The 20,848-nt window shown below is 38.6% G+C and overlaps 1 protein-coding gene across 4 annotated transcripts; it reads right to left on the reverse strand.

Annotated features, from left to right (window-relative positions):
* Positions 1-1,484: 1,484 nt before the first annotated feature.
* On the reverse strand, positions 1,485-13,765 carry lingo4b (leucine rich repeat and Ig domain containing 4b). 4 transcript variants are annotated; one of them, XR_013799423.1, is made up of 4 exons: positions 13,352-13,765; positions 5,739-5,863; positions 2,869-5,048; positions 1,485-2,217 (listed from the first exon to the last, which is right to left on the reverse strand). XR_013799423.1 is itself a non-coding variant. In XM_079627040.1 (3 exons), the coding sequence occupies exon 3, from the start codon at positions 5,034-5,036 to the stop codon at positions 3,222-3,224; it is 1,815 nt and encodes a 604-aa protein (XP_079483166.1). In that variant the 5' UTR covers positions 5,037-5,048; positions 5,739-5,863; positions 13,352-13,765; the 3' UTR covers positions 1,485-3,221. The 4 variants fall into 4 exon arrangements, 2 of the variants coding, with proteins under 2 accessions (XP_079483166.1, XP_079483165.1); XR_013799424.1 differs by lacking the exon at positions 13,352-13,765 and adding an exon at positions 7,764-7,988; XM_079627040.1 differs by having other exon boundaries at positions 1,485-5,048.
* Between the last annotated feature and the right edge of the window lie 7,083 nt (positions 13,766-20,848).

The following is a 20,848-nucleotide window of genomic DNA, read 5'->3' on the forward strand; positions in this document are numbered from 1 at the left end:
CATGAAATCCCCTACATTTATCACAAAATCAAATTATGTCTGTGTAAGCTGACATCAATTTTGTATAGTACAGGCTATTGTCTCTTTTATATGTTTTTCTTTGGCTCCAGCTAGTGGCCAAAAGGCACAAGCGACATATTTTGGTCAAAGTGGAGGCACAAATAAGTCCTCACATCTGTGAGTACAGAACAGGAAGATCTGAACATACTGTAATAGCTGTAAATGTATGACTACACACACACACACACACACACACACACACACACACACACACACACACACACACACACACACACACACACACACACACACACACACACACACACACACACACACACACACACACACACACACACACACACACACTTCTATATCTGTGCAGTATGTTTATTCTTTTTTATTGTGTATTACAAAAATGTGACAATATTCTCATCTTAATAAACAGTTAGTTTAGATGTAGTTTAATTGCAACACGTTTTTAGAGAATAAAACGCATTTTTATTTGATCATAGTACGCATGTAGCCAGACAGACCTATATAACAGATTGAGACATCTAGAGGTAATCCTAAAGGGTTTAAACCACTGGTCATACACGTGATTATCATCTTTTTTTTCTGGGTTATTCTGGGCAACAGCAGAAATGATTTACTCTCACTCTCTCGCTCTCTTTCTCTCTCTCTCAGCAGAATCCAGTTAAAGCTTGAGAACTGTCTGTCCAACAAAACGACAGCCTGACTAAAACACCACTGCGAGTTCCCCCATCTCTTCCTGTACTCTCAGACAATAATCCGTCATCGGTGTAATAAAACATACCTATCACGTATCAATTTGACTTTGTTATTAGACTGAATGAATGGCATAAATTCTGTAAAATTAAACATTAATCGTAGGTAATCAGATGAGAGGCAGCAGGAGACAATTATTTCTCCGTTTAACAAACAAGACAGTGACTGATGCAGATAATTATGCAGATTATTCTCTCTTACATCTCATGTCATTTATCCTCCACAATCAGATGAGCTAAAGAAAAACTGCAGCCACTCAAGGTTATAGGTGCTGCCTTGATGAAACAGATGGAGCTTACATCTGGACAATTTGATCCTGCATGCACCAGAGTAACAAAGGGATATGATCACAGTATCTAAATTGTTCAGACTTTCAGGACTCCGAAATTAATTTTTACCTAGAAATGTACTTGCATTTTTAATGAGGAGGTTTAAAATGGAACCCCGTGGAGTAAAAATAGTGAGACAAGATGGTTTTCTGAACAGGCAGACTTGCATAGTCTTTAATGATCCAATGCAAAATATTAAAACTTACAAATGCATTAGCAAAAACATCAAAATGTGGAAATATAACTTATATACATTACATAAATTGCTAAGCATCTTAGGTAAATAACCATGTGTGTGTGTGCAATCATGACAGCCATTTGTGCATAGCCATAAGAGTCACTGGCATGGCATAACATCACTTGATGATGTTTATTGAAAAAAAAAGTGAAAAAAAAGAAGAAGCATAAAATACATTTCTGAATGACCTTGCAAAATTTTTGTAATCTTACTGCAAACGATAAATATAACATCTGTAATGTACAATATCACACACAATATATAATACAGCAATCCATTTCAATAACTTATCGTCCATTTAAAATCCTTAACTTTTTCAAAATTATTATTAGTTAAATTCATTTATTTCCTGTTGCAATGTTTTAATTTCTACAAGCTACAATAGATGTGAATAGGCTGTTAAGACATATATAGAAGATCTATGGGTTTTTTCAGTCTTTAGCATATACATTTGTGCAACAATATTACAATATCTAAAAATGCATTGTAACTGTTGTCAAATGCATCATCGCATGGCGCGTTCTGGTTTAATTTGGCAGTGAAATGAATATCTCTAAAGGCTAACTGTGCCTGAGCCCTTACAAATGAAGAGATTTTATTCATTATACTAAGAGCTGTGAGCCTAAAAAAAAAGACAAACCAACTGGAGGGGACACCACAACAATAATATCCAACAGTTGCTTAATTATTTATTAGTCACTATATGTGTGGATGTATGTATGTTTATACTATATTAATATAGCTAAAGTGTTAGTTCACCCAAAAATGAAAATTCTGTCAGTAATTACTCAACCTCATGTTGTTCCAACCCCGAAAGACTTTAGTTCATCTTCGGAACACAAATTAAGATATGTTTTATGAAATCTGAGAGCTGGCTCACTCCTAAAGGCTTCTATTGTAATTTAAACTTGCCCGCAGTAAAGACAGTGTTTAAAATAGTCCAAGTGACTACAGTGGCTCAATCATAAGTTTATTAAGCGACGAGAATACTTTTTGAGCGAAAAAAACAAACAAACAAAAATTATTCAACTATTAATTTTCTTCTGTGGGCCTCTGAGTGAGTTCACGTAATGCTTCGTCAGAACGTAGGCTCATTATTGGCCGACGCTGGTCATGTGTGTGATGATCATGTGAGCCTACGTTCTGACCGGTTCTGACGAAGCGCTGCACTATTTTTTTTGCACACAAAAAGTATTCTCGTCGCTAGATAAACTTATGGTTGAGACCATAGACAGTATATGGTTGAGACACAGTAGTCACATTTGTAAGTTTCAATTACAACCTATGGAGGAGTGAGCCAGCTCTCAGATTTCATCATAAATATCTTAATTTGTGTTCCGAAGATAAACGAAAGTCTTACGGGGTTGAAACAACATGAGGGTGAGTAATTACTGACATAATTTAAATTAAATTTTAACTAACCATTTAATAGTAAATAAAAGTTATATATAATTTGTATTGATTAAGCATTTAATTAATTATTATTATTAATATTTTATAAAAATGAATCATTACTGAGAGTAAGAAATTTTGTTTGTTGTTTATCTTCAGACTTTGGAATTGGTCAAGCCACAATACTACCTTACTTATCTTAAATTTGATATCATCTAACTTCTCAGCTAAAATATTATTATAAAGAGAAGTTAAACCTACTTACATTAATGTCAATCAGACAAAATATGAATGAGATTATTCATATAAAGATAAGTTACTATGCTGTACCTATTTACACGAAAGTCAATCCGGCTCGCAAAATATGTTATCATAAGGCTTTGTACCTTGCTGTGGTGGCAAGCTGCAACTTTAAGAGTTACTAGTTTTAAAGGCTCAACTAATTGTTACCATGACCAATTATTCTCTATTCCAGCTCAAATAAGCTTCATTGTGAATCTCCCAGTGTCCCCACCATCTCCACCTCCACTCATGGATGATCGTGGCACGAAGTCTATAGTGGCAGTGTGTTTTATCTGTCCTTTGCTCTGACTCCAGAAGAACATAAACACGAAACAGATCGCCACAGAGCTGAGGAAAGAGAGAAATCCCATGGTGGTAGCAATGATGAGGGTTTTAGCATCAAACGGGTAAGGACTTGACACCCGTGTGGAGGAGTTGGTAGAAGGAGGCAATGATGTTTCCATCCATCCCTCGTCTGAGAAATACGATGCCGTGCGGTTTTGTGGGAGCCCCTCCACTTGCAGACTCACGGAGATGCTGTCGTTCCCCGCTGCATTAGCTGCAGTGCACAGATACGTTCCACTGTCTTGTACTTGGGCATAACGCACTTCTAAACTCCCATTAGCAAGCACTCGTACTCTCCCGACAGAACTAAGTGCAGTCTGCTGGGCTGACAGCCAGGTAATAGAAGGCGACGGATAGCCCTCGGCTCTGCAGTCAAACCGTATGCTCATGCCTTCCACCACACTCACATCCTGCAGCTCGCGGTTCACAATCTGCGCTCGTCTGCACGTGAATATAACCGGAAGATCAGCCTCCGAAAAGTCACGAAATGCCTTCTTGTGCTGATTCTGAGCCGAACAGGTGGGTTGGCGGCCATCGAAATCCAGTCTCCGACGTCGTCGCACAACCCAGAGTAGCCTGCAGTCACAAGCCAACGGGTTTCTGTCTAGCCGCAGTATCTGCAAGTTCCCTACCGAGTGGAAGACACTTTCTTCCAATGTCGTCAGACGATTCGAGGACACATTGAGCAGACGAAAGTGGACCAGACCCCTGAAGGCAGCTGGCTCAATACGTAACAGGCTCCCACCTACCAGGTGCAACTCTTGCAGCCGCAGAAGCTCCCCCAGCAAGTTGCCTTGTATGGAGGTGATGGGGTTGTAGGACAGGTCGAGGTACCGCAGGTAAGCGAGGTGGCGCAGTGGAGCGTAAGGTACGGAGCTAAGGTTACAGTTGCTTAAAACTAAAGTGGTAAGGTTGAGACCAACCAGGCTGTTGCTATTTAGCGCCTCGAGAGAAGGCCAGTGGAGGATCTGCAATGTGCGCAGCTGGTGCAGTCGGCGAAAGGCATTGTTGGGCAACACGCTTATGGTCAGCTTGTGCAGGCGCAGCTTGGTCAAGCTCTGAAGTTGCGACAGAGCCTCAGTGGGGATGGATGTCAGATTGCTGCGGTCCACGTTCAGCTCCTTCAGCGCCTGCAGCCCAACAAAAGCCCGTTGCGAGATAAACACCAGGTCGTTTTCTCCTGCATCGAGCTGCTGTAAGTTAGTCATGTCCCGGAATGTGTAATCCAGGAAAACCAGGATCTCATTCTCACTGATGTCCAGACGTTGAAGGTTGGAGAGGCCGGAGAAAACCCCGACCGGGAGGATCTTCAGGCGGTTGTTCTTTATCCTCAAGTATCGCAGGTTCTTCAGCCCCTGAAATGTTTCCACCTCAATCATGGAGATGATGTTCTCACTCAGGTCCAGGTCCTCAAGCTTTGACAGGCCGGAGAACTGACGCCTAGCCAGCGTTTTCAGTTGGTTTCTTGAAAGGTCTAAGCGTTTGCCATTGCTGGGTAACCCCTCAGGCACACCCGTCAGGTGTCTTGAGGAGCAGTTGACCTCCAATGTGTCACGGTAACAAGTGCATTTCTGCGGGCAGGGGAGGTCAGCAGCTGATAGGCTTAGGCACCACAACAGCAGGATTGTCCATGCGCCCCGCTGGCCACACAGATCCATGAACATCTTACCTCCTTCCTGCAAAAAAGAAAATTGCATGTAAGTGTGTCCAAATTTTTTTTTTTTTAATCATAATGTCAAGTTCTTAGAAATGTAATCTGTGTATTCTTGTTGGTTTCATGGGGTTTTGAAAAACCGTTTGAATCACTTTGAAGAAGTTTAGGAAAGGAATACTTGATGGTCACACAAGTCAGTCAATTAATTCATTTGCTATTTTCAAAAATGTTTTTAAATATATTAATTAAAGTTAGAAACTATCTTCTTAACTGTTAATAAGCATTGAATCAGTTTTGTTAAAATATTTTTTCTAAGAATGAATAGCAATAAATTATTACAAACTAAACGCAAGGTTTTCTTTTCAAGAATTTAATTCTTTTAATTAGGCTTTTTTTCATTATGACATTATTTTCTTCAAGTTTTATTACCCTGACATATCTGACATCACAGAAGAGAAATAATATGTTTATTTTTGACATTTTTAATAATGTTTTTTGAATAAATTAACATAATCAACAACAAAAAAATGAAAAATGAAAATAAGTGTTTTGATCAATCACAATGGAACAGTATTATTGTAAGTACTACTAAGTATTATTCTGCATCTAAAATAAGCATTTTCAAGAGCTATAGATGTAAATGTATTGAATTAGGATACAAATGTTGCTGCTTTACCCATAAATCATAATTTTTATTTGTCTAGTTACTTACCAAGGGACTTTTGTAGTGCCAGTTCTCATAACCAGATATTTTCAGGATGGTATCTATGTCGGGCCCAGTGTTCGTTGGAGATGCATTTAGTCACATTTAGACGTTACGTCAAAACTTCCAATAGCCTAAAGCAGAGAGAAGAGGAAAAAACAGCAAAAATTTATGATTTATGATGATTTGTGCTAACAATCTCTTTAATCCTCTGCTTTTAGACAGACCGACTGATCCAGACACATCTGAAGTTGTAGAACAGCTTTCCATCCATTTCTGATGAAGGACAACAGTGGAACATTATAGACATGTTTGGGTACGAGACAGCAAAATGTATGTGTGTAATTCAAATGCACACTCATTAGATAAATGTAACGATTCAGTGTGGTTTAACACTCACGGCACAATGAGATTCAAAGAAATTGTATTTAATAAACTCAACAATCACTTCAGGAAAACCACAGGAGATATAACAAGTCTTACCACACTTAAACATAAACGTAAACGAGTCTGAACACTGAACAGAAAGAACTGTGCGTAGAAACTAATAAGGAAACTAAATAGGGAACACAGAACACTGGCAAAGCGGGGACAAAGAACTGACTGAAAACAAAACTACTAAACATAACCCTGACAGAAACTAAAAATGATGAGACAAGTGACAGCTGCACGGTAACATGCTTAATTCGCTCCAGCCCTCTGCATTTTACATCTCTAGAGGGTCTGATGTGAGAGGACAGGTGTGTGCAGGGCACTTTCACTATAGTCCAGCTTAACCTCATGTCACAGGGTGCAGGTGCAGAGACCTAGACACAAATTAGGAATTACCCACTCAGCATGGACAGACGTTGACTCTGCTTCAGTTTAATGGACTGAGCTGAGCCAGACGATATCATAGCCAAGAGAAAAACACTGGACTGCACAATAGTATATGAATGCAAAATATTATAGCAATGTGGTTTTTGAGAGAACCATACACGTTTAGCAAGGCAACCTGATGGATTGAGATGTCTGAGAATAAGATTTATTCTTTCAATAAGTGTAATTATCCTCAGTAATTTAGCCTATTTGGATTTGTTTGTTCACTGAACGTTAAATGTCTTCTGTCAAATGTCAATAAGCAGCACACTAATTTTTTATTTATCTTTATCGTGCACAGTTTTTATTTATGAATCACCTCTAAAGGGAAAGATAGCTTGCGAGTCTTTGCCTCAGAAAACATTTTGCATCATAAAGATGCTTCAATTTATTCTATACAACCTCAATACTTCACATAAACCTCAGTAAAGGTGACAATTAACAAACAACTTAAAGGGATAGTTCACCCAAAAATGAAAATGTTTTCATAATTTACTCTCCCTCAAGTTGTTCTAAACCTGTATGAGTTTCTTTCTTCTGTTGAACACAAAATAAGAATGTGGGTAAACAGCTTCTGGCCCCCATTGACTTCCATAGTATATATATTTTTTTCATACTGGAAGTCAATGGGGACCAGAAACTGCTTGGTTCTTCAAAATATCTTCTTTTGTGTTTAACAGACGACAGAACCTCTTATAGGTTTAGAATTACTTGAAGGTGAATAAATTATGATCTATCCCGTTAATAAAGTACAAACAACAGCAGCATTAAATAAAAAACCTTAAAATAATAAAGTTGTATAATGCTGCAGAGCATGCTGGGAAATAGCAAACTCTTAATAAATCGGTTTTAGATGAAAATGTTTGTCCTACAAATTGGAAAAGCATTTAGGGGAATATTATTTAATTTCATAGTGCCTCGATGCCTGATATCTCCCTGTATGAGATGTGAAAATATATATATATATATATATATATTTTTTTTTATCAGACAATGCATCTCTAAAATATCACATTAGCAGACCTGTTTTTAAATGCATAAGAAGTATATAAAAATAAACTAAATTGGAATTAAAATGCTTAATATATCATAGTTCTACACAGTATTTGTACAAATGTCTTGTACAGTAGTACTTTGCATACGAATGAACTGAATGAAATGGGTACAAACTCCTACCTTGTCGTGACAAAGTCCTACCAGCCTTGCATTACACCTCTCCCACTGCTTGCTTGCTTAATATAGCCTATTCACATGGGTCTGGGATTCTCTTGTTCTCCTGTTTACACACAAAGCTTCTATTTTGTTCCTGTTCCTGCTAAAAAACACTTAAAATGAGGTTGACTTGTTTCCCTGAGTACTCCAGTTCAGTGTCGTCCCCAGTCTCCACACAAAGGCCTTATACTGGCCAACTAAGCTGACTCATAATGCCGTATCTAGCCAAAGGAGGGAGAGAGAATCACTATTGGCTTGGCTGTTTTGATACCATATTGGTTTTCCACAGCAGAGAGCCTGGCTTACACAAATTAAGGGTGTGAATCCCTCTCTGTCGTCTTGTGAAAGACACACTGCAGCAGGTGTGCGAGATCTGAACATGGAGGTGACAAAACTCTTGCTCTGTGTCTTGCTGCTTGCCTATATGGCATTTTCACACTGTCTGACAACTAAGCTCATCTTGATTGCGATTAGTAAGAGCAAGAACACTTAGCATAAGTGATTTTGATCTCATGATTTTAATGCTGAAACATCTTGACAGCTGGCTTTGAGATTGCCTTCAATTAAAAAAAAAAGTCTTGTTCTGTACAAAATCTCTATACTATTATATATAATAATTATCTATACAATTATATATATATATTATATATATATATATTTAAAATATCCATATGTGTGTGTGTGTACTATATATATATATATTGTGTTTATATTTTGCTTTATTCTTACTGTATATTAAAATATAAAATACATTCATATACATTTATATAACATATACATATTTTGTGTTCTTTTTTTATTTTAAACCATGCACAGAAAATATGTTTATATTTTTTTCATTAACATTGTTAAAATTAAAACTGCCAAATTTGTTGCCCAAACCCAATAAGATGCCTCATAGTAATACAACTTTTGCACAATCACATACAGGACAGTCTATATTCTAGCTTTGGCAATGCTCTTATCTAACAATCAACACTCTGCCAAACATTGAGTGTGCCCTTGTCGATCTGATGCAATGTCATCACAGTTAGCCAGCCCTCACTAAGCTAAACGCACCCAAATAATGTGTTGTTTTTCTCATTTCAGGCCTGACTTTCATACTTTCACATCCACAATCAAAACTCATCAGGGTCAGACAGGCTTCATTAGGTTACAATAACTGACATGGACGTCAGCCAGATACTATAAAAGGTGAGCAAAAGCTTTCCACTGCTGCTGTAGCTGTTCCCCTGACTCCATTAGTAAACACAACACTTAAAGCCTCTGCAGACGGACTCCAATTTGCACTTCACTGGCTCTAGGCATGCAGAAGGGGTTATAACAGTAAGAAAAGAAGTATTATTGAGCTTTAACTGTGTATTTTACTGTCAAAGGTCAAGCAAGGGATGCGCAGAGCAAAAGGATGAGGGAATCCATGCATTTTGAAATGAAAATTAGCTTTCAACATTACAGGATATTCACAAAATGTCAGCCAAGATTTATTTATTTTTTTGACCTTTTATTTTGCCTTACAACAGTGACTAAAATTTCAGGACCTCTTCAGTGACAATATCAGAGGTCTCCAACCTGCATGTTTAGCATGACCTCTAACCTCTGAGTGCAGCCAGGGTTCACCTGTTTCTCGGAGCCTGTGCTATTCTCGTCCCAGCCGGGGGGAAACTACCCAGAGCCACTTTCCAATCTCCAATTAGAATTCCTCACATCAATTCTTCACTGCAACAAAGTGAGAAAGAGGCTGTTTATGGCCCCTGGCCTTCCACCCCCGCCACAGAATAAAGCCATGGGAATGAACGCAAGTATTCAAAGCTTTCAGAAACAGGTGTTGTTTAGCTATGGGACATGATGACAGATCTTCAGGACATGGATTTGTTCCCTTTCGAGCTTGCCCGGGGAATGGAAAAATAAATATTACAGAGAAGGTGAGGTTCACACTTGGATGCACAAACCACAGATGCTTCCTCAAAGTGTTTGCATTTCAAGCCCACAGTGAATTTACAAGACGCTTCTGCTCATCCTTCTGTAATCCACCTTCGCTGAAAGCCATAAGGACAGAGTTTAAAAAACATATCCGTTGTGTGTTTGGATGTGTAGCATATAAAACAAGCATTTATAGTCTCAGCCTCTGTTGAAGTGTGACTGATTTAGCTGCTTTAGTGGTGGTTGTTTGCCAATGTCTTGTTTTTGTGTACAACGGCATTAACACCTTATCAGATTATAGTTTCCCTGGGAACAGCAAACCACCATGCACACTACTAATTTAATTATTAAACTATTGATTGAATTATGGTTAACGACTTCGATTTTTTTATAGATAATGTGCATGCTCATTTCCCCTATTTTTACATTTTGCCATCATCTAAAGGTCACTTAAAGTTAAACTTTAAAAACATTTAATAACACTGTTTAATACATTTAATAACACTGTTTAAAATTAAAAAGTGAAAAGTGAAACGCACATATCAGATTTTCATAAACTGTACATTATCATTCTGTGATGCCTAAATTCACTTGTAGCATTTGAAATGTTTAGGTTTAGTTTTTAGGTTTATTTATTTAGACAAAAAAGTATTAAATATCAAATTGTGTTTTGATATTGTAACGTTTCTCTTTTATCAGCAATAACATGAAAATTATTATCTCAGTGCATCCCTTGAAATTATTCTTTTTGAATTTAATCATTTGTATTGTTATTGTGTATTATTATGCATATGTCTTGTTATTGTAATATAATCACTATTTAGTTTAGCGCCAGAAATCAGAAATAAAACTATTTTAAAAATCACTCAATTAAAGACAAATAATTGCTATAGGTACTTAACACAGAAAACAATATCTAATATGTTGTGTATATTTTACTTGGTCAAACAAATATGAATGTTCATGCTTTCACTGTTTTTCATGATTATGTGGAGCGGCTGAGAGAGGTCACGCTGGGATCACAACAGTCTGAAGGACAGATTATGATAATTCAGCTTTGTGCTGGTCACTTCAGTCAGTGTGCGTGTACATTGTGTACAAAGACAATCAAATGTGATGCAAAAGAAATGTATCTATGGGAAAATGAACATGAGATCATCATCTCGCATGTTACTGCCTGCCAGAAGGCAACACACATACTATATGTGCATGAGTGTTTTAAAATGACTTTAACAGTAACTTTTCAAGGACACACAAACGAGGTCACCTCAGGCTAAACTGAATACATCAATGTAACTAGGTCACTGCATATGTGCATTGCACAAGTTGATTGTTAATTTTAAGCAAGTTTTTAATAGACACTAGATTACAAACATATGCATTTATATTTTATAGTTATAAACCTGTAAAACATGCAGTGCCAAAAGCATCTGAAATTCAGTAGACAGACATGCTGGTGGGATGGAGAGCATTTGTTTGTGAAGGCCCGGATTCAGATTTCATTCCATTGATGCAACGTGTCTTGCAGCAGAGAGTATAAATCAAGTCTGAGTCCATTGATTTTTTTCTGTGATTCTGGAGAGTTCACACATATGGACGTGGTTTAAGGTCATATGTCATCTGTGAAAAGCACAGAATCTGCTTCGCCCATGTATGTATTAGATGTCCATAGATTTTGATCTGACAGATTGCCTACCATCCAGGATCTCAGATCCCGCTCTTAAATGAAACATTCTTTACAAAAAAACAAAAAACTAAACAGCACGGCTATTGCTTAGTTACAAGATGGGTCTGGTCTGTAGGGAAATTTCACCAGTGAGATCTCTTCATCTGGCTCTGTAATTCAGGACACCCATTAGCAGGGTCATATGGTGGCCTGGATAGTTCACTGTCTAAGCGGTCCTAAATAGGTCCGTTTTAGGGCAGCAGGATTACACAAAGAACCAGGATGATGCTCATGTGAGGCGGACTTATCAGGGCCACAAATCTCAAATTTAGTTCAAAGGTAACTGCTGTGCATTATTAAAAAGACAATACTGGTCAAACCAGGGCATCTGCACAGTGATATTAAACCCCGCTCCAAAATGACTTCATAGCGGCAGACCTAATAAATCACATGCCGATACATATGAGGGCATGATGAGAATGTCGAGTGACCATGCAAAACAAAGCAGTGATCAAGTAAGTGCTTTTACCGCTCCGCCCCATCAACTGGTGATAAATCAGGCCCTGCTGTGCATTACAACTCTTCTGATTAAAGTGCTCGTCTGGACCGTCCCCAAAGCTTGCGCTCCTTTAGCAATGGCTCACGAGTGCGCGACAGGAATTTGCAGTGCTACACATCATGCGGGATGCTGTTTGAAATCTCATTAGACAGAACTTGCTCAGATTGATTAGTTCTAATTAAGACAGCCATGACTGCCAGGGGCCTCCGCAACCTCAGTGACCGTGCGGGCCGAGAATGCGAATGCTCTGCACAATGCCAGCTGACCACTGGTGTCCCTGACTGCTATTTTTAGTTGTTTGCCTCCTAAAACAAAAGACTATGATCTGGCCCCATCAATTGGGCTTAAACAAACTAAGAAACAAATCAATCAATCTACCAATCTATCTACCAATCTATCTATCTATCTATCTATCTATCTATCTATCTATCTATCTATCTGTGTCATTGAGTCTAATTGGTCAATCAATCTATCTATCTATCTATCTATCTATCTATCTATCTATCTATCTATCTATGTCATTGAGTCTAATGGTCAATTGGTCAATCAATCAATCAATCAATCAATCAATCAATCAATCAATCAATCAATCAATCTATCTAGAGTCATTGAATCTAATCAATCAATCTATCTATCTATCTATCTGTCATTAATTCTGATTGGTCTATCTATCTATCTATCTATCTATCTATCTATGTCATTGAGTCTAATTGGTCAATCAATCAATCAAACAATCAATCAATCAATCAATCAATCAATCAATCAATCAATCTATCTATCTATCTAACTATCTAGAGTCATTGAATCTAATCGATCAATCAATCAATCAATCTATCTATCTATCTATCTATCTATCTATCTATCTATCTATCATCTATCTATCTATCTATCTATCTATCTATCTATCATCTATCTATCTATCTATTTCTTGTCATTGTATATCTATCTATCTAGAGTCATTGAGTCTAATTCATCAATCCATCTACCAGTACTCAATTTACTATTCCAGCTTTACACACTAGGCTACCTGCTATTTTAAGAAACTTATTTTGAATCCTATTTAGTTTTTTAAAGAAATGTAAACAGCCTATGTAAGAATATCAAATTGACCATGTATACATCTACAATATAATATTTACCTTGGAAACCATAGTGTTAGAATTAAATTCCTCACATATTGTGATTACAACAAGAGTCTACAACAAGAGTCGTTTAACTTTAATGTCTGTTGTTCCGCTTAAAGTAATGTAATCGACAATGGGCTATGTTTTGACGTCCATGAGTAAGTCTGGATGTGACGAAATGAGTAACTTCAAAATTAGTCATAACCTTGAAGAACACCAAACAAACATAGCTTTGAACATAACCTAAGTAAACTATCAGAACAAAACACAAAGCGGAACTCACCCTCTTCCCTCACATTATCTGCATGGCAGCGATTTCATAGCTCCCCAAGTCTTTGTCCATCTCGGTTCGCAGTTCCTCACTTCTGCACAATGTCCTCTACCATCGTGCTCAGAAAGACGACGAGACTGTCTTGAGACAAGACCCGAATGTTTTTAATCGCTTTGTTTCTTCATTAATTCCTCCTGTCTACGACACATCCCTCCGGGGTCTAGTAGGATAATTGTAACCTTAATTTAGGTTGTCTGTTCTCCGTACTGACGCTCCTCTGCACTCGCTCCTCTAACTTCCAACTCCCACCTGCCCGTTTCCTACGAGTGAACATCCAAACCCCAGCGGTTTAGAGAGCAGATCGGTGTTTACTGGTCTATTCAGCCGAGCTGATGAAGGATAACACTCGTGAGGGCACTCTGAGAGAATGACAGATATTTGTGAGGCTTGTCCAAATCTCCGGATTTAGGTAAAGCAGCAGATGGTTGCCTGAGTGAGACTCGTGGCTTGTAGATGGTTGAAAACATCTCATGGGACACATCATGTGTACTTTAGTCGATTTATACGATACAAATGCTCACAGTGTGACTTTTTGTGGTAAACCGATTTTTATTGCTTGGTATTTTTGTAGAAAAGAGAACAAAATCCCAAACTGAAATTAGTCTTAAAAAAAAAAAAGGTAAAAAAAAAAATTAAGGTAGAAAACAAACCTGTAGGCTACTGTAAAAATGTGACAATATTACAAGAGTTATGGAATGAATCAGATTTAGCCATAAAATGCTATAAACATCAACTAAAAGGCAACAGGGCACATAAATTGTCTAAAAATGGGCGACCAACATTTTAAATAAATTCTGTTTGCTTTGCAATCACTTGGCTACTTGTAGCATATAGGCTAGCCTAGGCCTATTATTTATTGCTATTAATTATTACTCTTATATATTAAAAAGTTGCACTGTAAAAGTAAGTAGGCCTATTGCCTCGTTAAACTGTATTTTGTACATTCTCTCAGTATAGATAATTCATAGTTTTTACTTTTAATACGTTTAACAATATTTTTAGTAAAAAAATATATTTTCATGGTCTTTAAAAAAAATAAGGTTTTTCTTTATTCTAAAAAAAAATACTTTTTGGTTAAAATAACTATATTTTCTATGGCGTTTGCTAAGTACCTTGCAGATAAGATAATGATAAATCACACTATTTGTTTTCATGAGGCTTTAAGTCAGATGTGTGCCGGCCTGAAAACAAGATCCTCTAACCAGGGTCAGATCTCTTAAGGAACAGCCATTCACCTTCATTTTATAATACACAAAGTTTGGAGCTTGCCTTAAAACATCTGTGGTTAATCAGACTGTGATAGATTTTATCCTTCATGGTGAAAAACCCCAGATAAGCCATGATCGCTAACATTCAGAATGCATTTATTCTTAAATAACTTCAGTGCCTTTTTAATGGACATCACACAACATTAACCAGCACCATTAATGTAAAAAGGATTTGTCATCCTTTCTTTTATTTTTATTATTGACTGAGGATGACAAGGATATGAAACATAAATGTTAATTTATGAATTTTTTTTACCAGTCTAAAAAAACAATGAATCATGCAGGTCATGCTATTGCCATTTGTTCACAATAATAATAAGGATGTTCCTAAATGGCAACAGGGTTTCACATGGTTATTTACTTCTATTAGCCTACAATCCATGGATAGCGCAAGTAAAATATAAACAGAGATATCTGCACTGGAGTAGCAGATAGTGGTTTGGAAGAACAGTGACACTCTCCACATTGCCTGTAGGATTTTAATTAAATCTGGCCACTAGAGGGAAAACATTTCAAATTAAAGCTGCAAGCAGCGATGAAAGGGCCCTCGCACCCGTGCCACCGCCACCCGGTGGCTTTAGGAAGACAGAGCATGGTGGGCAATGTGCATTTAAGTAGGTAAAAATAGGAGGAGTATGTCAAAGTCAGTTACAAAAATGTCCTTGATTATGGGGATAATAGCATGCGTTATAACTCAGATAAGTGTTGCTAGCATGTTTTAGCATGTTTCTAACATGTATATAACTCAATGGCATATTTAATATGTTGCTAGTACTGCATCACAGTGTTAAACATGTCACTTCCTGTTGCCAGTAGGTGGCGCTATTACTATAACTGAAAAGTGTAATGTAGATGTGTTCAGGACAGGACTCTTATCAAACGTGTAAAGTTTGGGGCAGATTGGACATTGCCTTCTTTAGTAACAACAACTTCCTCTTTCATTGCATTAGCATGCTTTAGCACTTAGCTAAGAATTGCTAGCATGTTTTAACAGGTTTCTAACATGTTTATAACTCAATGGCATATTTAATATGTTGCTAGTACAGCATCACAGTGTTAAACATGTCATTTCCTGTTGCCAGTAGGTGGCGCTATTACTATAACTGAATATTCTCATGTAAATGTGTTAAACATGAGAATATTCAACCGTGTGAAGTTTGGGGCAGATTAAACATCCAATGCCTGAGTTACAGCAAATTCCTATTTAATTGCATTTATAGCATGCTTTAGCACTTAGCTAATGTTTGCTAGCATGTTTTAGCATGTTTCTAGTATGTTGTTAACATGTTAAGCACTTGCTGGCAATTTTGTATATGTTATTAGGAGTCCAAAACATTGTTAAACATGTCACTTCCTGTTGCCAGCAGGTGGCGCTATGACTGTAACTGAATTTGAGCATGGTCATGTGTTCAGGACAGAACGCTTATCAAACGTGTGAAGTTTGGGGCAGATTGGACATTGTTTGCCTGAGTTACAGCAACTTCCTGTTTCATGGCGAAACATCAAAATTTGTCAGGCAGCCGAGGACACGCCCTTCGACGAAAACTCTAGATCTTCGCAATTTAACGTCGCAAAGGCCTTAAGATTACACTCACCAAATTTGAAGATGATCAGATTTAAACTGTAGGAGGAGTTCGTTAAAGTACGAGGCCTGAAAATGGCAAAAACTGCACAAAAATCAGAGAGGAAGTTCAAAATGGCTGACTTCCTGTTGTGTTTAAGGCTATGCTCCAAGAGACTTTTTTGTAGGTATTGGGTCAATACATGTATGTACCGAATTTCGTACACGTACGTGAAACGTAGCGGTAGGCGCACTCCGTTGAACCTTTATAGGTGGCGCTATCGAGCCATTTTACCCCGCCCAATTCTGAAACGCATATCAGATGTCAATTTTCGCCAGTTCTGACGCGTGTGCAAATTTTCGTGAGTTTTCGTGCATGTTTAGGCCCTCAAAAATGCGATTGAATGCGGAAAATAATAATAATAATAATAATAATAATAATTAAAGCTGCAAGCAGCGATGAAAGGGCCCTCGCACCCGTGCCACCGCCACCCGGTGGCTTTAGGAAGACAGAGCACGGTGGGCAATGTGCATTTAAGTAGGTAAAAATAGGAGGAGTATGTCAAAGTCAGTTACAAAAATGTCCTTGATTATGGGGATAATAGCATGCGTTATAACTCAGATAAGTGTTGCTAGCATGTTTTAGCATGTTTCTAGCATGTTTAGAACTCAATGGCATATTAAATATGTCGCTAGTAATGCATCACAGTGTAAAACGTGTCACTTCCTGTCGACAGTAGGTGGCGCTATTACTTTAACTTAAAATTGTCATGTAGATGTGTTCAGTGCAGGACTCTTATCAAACGTGTAAAGTTTGGGAAAGATTGGACATTGCCTTCTTCAGTAACACCAACTTCCTGTTTCATTGCATTAGCGTGCTTTAGCACTTAGCTAAGAATTGCTAGCATGTTTTAACATGTTTCTAACATGTATATAACTCAATGGCATATTTAATATGTTGCTAGTACTGTATCACAGTGTTAAACATGTCATTTCCTGTTGCCAGTAGGTGGCGCTATTACTATAACTGAATATTCTCATGTAAATGTGTTAAACATGAGAATATTCAACCGTGTGAAGTTTGGGGCAGATTAAACATCCAATGCCTGAGTTACAGCAAATTCCTATTTAATTGCATTAATAGCATGATTTAGCACACCTAGCTAATGTTTGCTAGCATGTTTTAGCATGTTTCTAGTATGTTGTTAACATGTTTAACACTTGCTGGCACTTTTTTGTATGTTATTAGAAGTCCAAAACAGTGTTAAACATGTCACTTCCTGTTGCCAGCAGGTGGCGCTATGACTGTAACTGAATTTGAGCATGGCCATGTGTTCAGGACAGAACGCTTATCAAACGTGTGAAGTTTGGGGCAGATTGGACATCCAATGCCTGAGTTACAGCAAATTCCTATTTAATTGCAGTAATAGCATGCTTTAGCACTTAGCTAATGTTTGCTAGCATGTTTTAGCATGTTTCTAGTATGTTGTTAACATGTTAAGCACTTGCTGGCAATTTTTTATATGTTATTAGGAGTCCAAAACAGTGTTAAACATGTCACTTCCTGTTGCCAGCAGGTGGCGCTATGACTGTAACTGAATTTGAGCATGGTCATGTGTTCAGGACAGAACGCTTATCAAACGTGTGAAGTTTGGGGCAGATTGGACATTGTTTGCCTGAGTTACAGCAACTTCCTGTTTCATGGCGAAACATCAAAATTTGTCAGGCCGCCGAGGACACGCCCTTCGACGAAAACTCTAGATCTTCGCAATTTAACGTCGCAAAGGCCTTAAGATTACACTCACCAAATTTGAAGATGATCAGATTTAAACTGTAGGAGGAGTTCGTTAAAGTACGAGGCCTGAAAATGGCAAAAACTGCACAAAAATCAGAGAGGAAGTTCAAAATGGCTGACTTCCTGTTGTGTTTAAGGCTATGCTCCAAGAGACTTTTTTGTAGGTATTGGGTCATTACATGTATGTACCGAATTTCGTACACGTACGTGAAACGTAGCGGTAGGCGCACTCCGTTGAACCTTTATAGGTGGCGCTATCGAGCCATTTTACCCCGCCCAATTCTGAAACGCATATCAGATGTCAATTTTCGCCAGTTCTGACGCGTGTGCAAATTTTCGTGAGTTTTCGTGCATGTTTAGGCCCTCAAAAATGCGATTGAATGCGGAAAATAATAATAATAATAATAAATATATATATATATATAAATATAGCTGCAAGCAGCGATTACGGGCCCAAGCCGGTGGCACCGCCACCCCGGTGCCTTTAGTTACACTAAAGGCACCGGGCTGGCGCTGCCACCGGCTTGGGCCCTCCATCGCTGCTTGCAGCTATATTTATATATATATATATATATATATATATATATATATATAAAAAGCCGCCACCCCGTTGCCTTTCGGGTTCCTGTGCACGACGGGAAATAACGTAACCCCGCTTTGACTGTCGAGAAGAAGTCTGCTTTAGAGCTTGTATCAGTGTGAGTCTTTCTGCTCCCCTCCAAACACACACAGAAAAGGGGGGGGCTGTCTGTGAGTGTGCCCTCCCTCCCTCCCCACACACACACACACACACACACACACACACACACAGAGAGAGAATGGCAGGGGGAACTCTGTCAGAGAGAGACAAAACCACATTCAAACCAAAATATCTGACTTCCTGTTGGTCGGAGCTAATGACTGTAAATGAGAAAGTTGTCCGGATCGATAAGCACAATATACAGACCGAGTTTTGTGACTGTAGGTAAAAATAACCCCACCACTTTAGTCAAAAGTATCTTGAAAGTAACACACTTCTTGCTGCCAGTTGGTGGCGCTATAACTTTGACTCACATTAGTTACATCCATGTGATGGGCCTCTTACAGCGAGCACAATGCTGAAGTTTCATCAAGATCAATTAATGTATGAAGACGTTATAACACATCGTGTTTCTCTTTTCTCGCCATAAATTTGTTTCCTCGCCACGGCCAAACCGTTCGAGATATCAAAAATCCGTCCGCAATTTAGCATCCTCAATGTCTTGACTTCATGCTGACCGAGTTTGGTGAAGATCAAATTAAATTTCTTGGAGGAGTATATCAAATTCCAGGGGCGTGCGTTTTCATACAACCCATAATAGCCGACTTCCTGTTGGGCTGGCGTAAAACTTAGAGCACGAAAGTTGTTCGGCCCGATGAGATCTATATGTGTACCGAGTTTCATACTAATTCATGCAATATTCAGTTTGATATATGGACCAAGTTTTCGGACCCCGTTAAAGGGGGCGCTGTTGAGCCCCCCTGCCACGCCCGGGTACCAGCTTCAGCCCGGCCCTGATGGCCGCAGGTTCTGACCTGTGTGCAAAGTTTCAAGAGTTTTCGAGCACGTTAAGGGCCCCAAAAGTGCCCGAGAAGTCCCACACAGCAGAGAAAGGGTTAAAATAAAGCCCCCCTCCTCTCTCACACACACAGACACTGAGAGAGAGACTGGCAAAATTCCCATCAAATCACATTCAAACCAAAATATCTGACTTCCTGTTGGTCGGAGCTAATGACTGTAAATTAGAAAGTGGTCCGGCTCGGGGAGATAAATATAAATACCGATTTTTGTTACTGTAGGTAAAACTAATACCCCATTTTTGACTAAAGGTGGCGAAAGTGACATTTTGAAAGTGACACACTTCCTGCTGCCAGTTGGTGGCGCTATAACTTTGACTCACAATAGTCACATCCATGTGATCGGCCTCTTACAGCGAACACACTGCTGAAGTTTCATCAAGATCAATTTATGTATGAGGATGTTATAACACACTTCCTGTTTACAATATTCGCCATTAATTTGTTTCCTCACCACGGCCAAACCGTTCGAGATATCAAAAATCCCCTCGCAATTTATCATCCTCCATGTCTTGACTTCATGCACACCGAGTTTCGTGGTCATCGGATGAATTCTCTTGGAGAAGTGTTTCAAATGCCAGAACATGCGTTTCCATACAACCCATAATAGCCGACTTCCTGTTGGGCTGGCGTAAAACTTAGAGCACGAAAGTTGTCCGGCCCGATGATATCTAAATGTGTACCGAGTTTCATATTATTACATGCAAGCGTGTTTGATATACGGACAAGTGTTTGAATCCCATTCCAGGGGGCGCTGTCGAGCCCCCCTGCCACGCCCGGGTCCCAGCTTCAGCGCGGCCCTAATGGCCGCGGGTTCTGACATTTGTGCAAAGTTTCAAGAGTTTTTGAGCACGTTAAGGCCCCCAAAAGTGCCCAAAAGGTAGTAAAATAATAATAATAAAGAAGAATAATAATAATAATAATAATAAATAATAATCCGAAGGAAAACAATAGGGCCTTCGCCTTTTCAAGGCTTGGGCCCTAATTAAAGCTGCAAGCAGCGATGAAAGGGCCCTCGCACCCGTGCCACCACCACCCGGTGGCTTTAGGAAGACAGAGCATGGTGGGCAATGTGCATTTAAGTAGTTAAAAATAGGAGGAGTATGTCAAAGTCAGTTACAAAAATGTCCTTGATTATGGGGATGATAGCATGCGTTATAACTTGGATAAGTGTTGCTAGCATGTTTTAGCATGTTTCTAGCATGTTTAGAACTCAATGGCATATTAAA

Source organism: Phoxinus phoxinus (assembly GCF_949152265.1).
Source record: "Phoxinus phoxinus genome assembly, chromosome: 10".
NCBI classification, from domain to species: Eukaryota; Metazoa; Chordata; class Actinopteri; order Cypriniformes; family Leuciscidae; genus Phoxinus; species Phoxinus phoxinus.

Excerpts from the sequence above, each read along its gene's own strand:
- lingo4b (XM_079627040.1), bottom strand. The coding sequence starts at position 5,036 with ATGTTCATGGATCTGTGTGGCCAGCGGGGCGCATGGACAATCCTGCTG.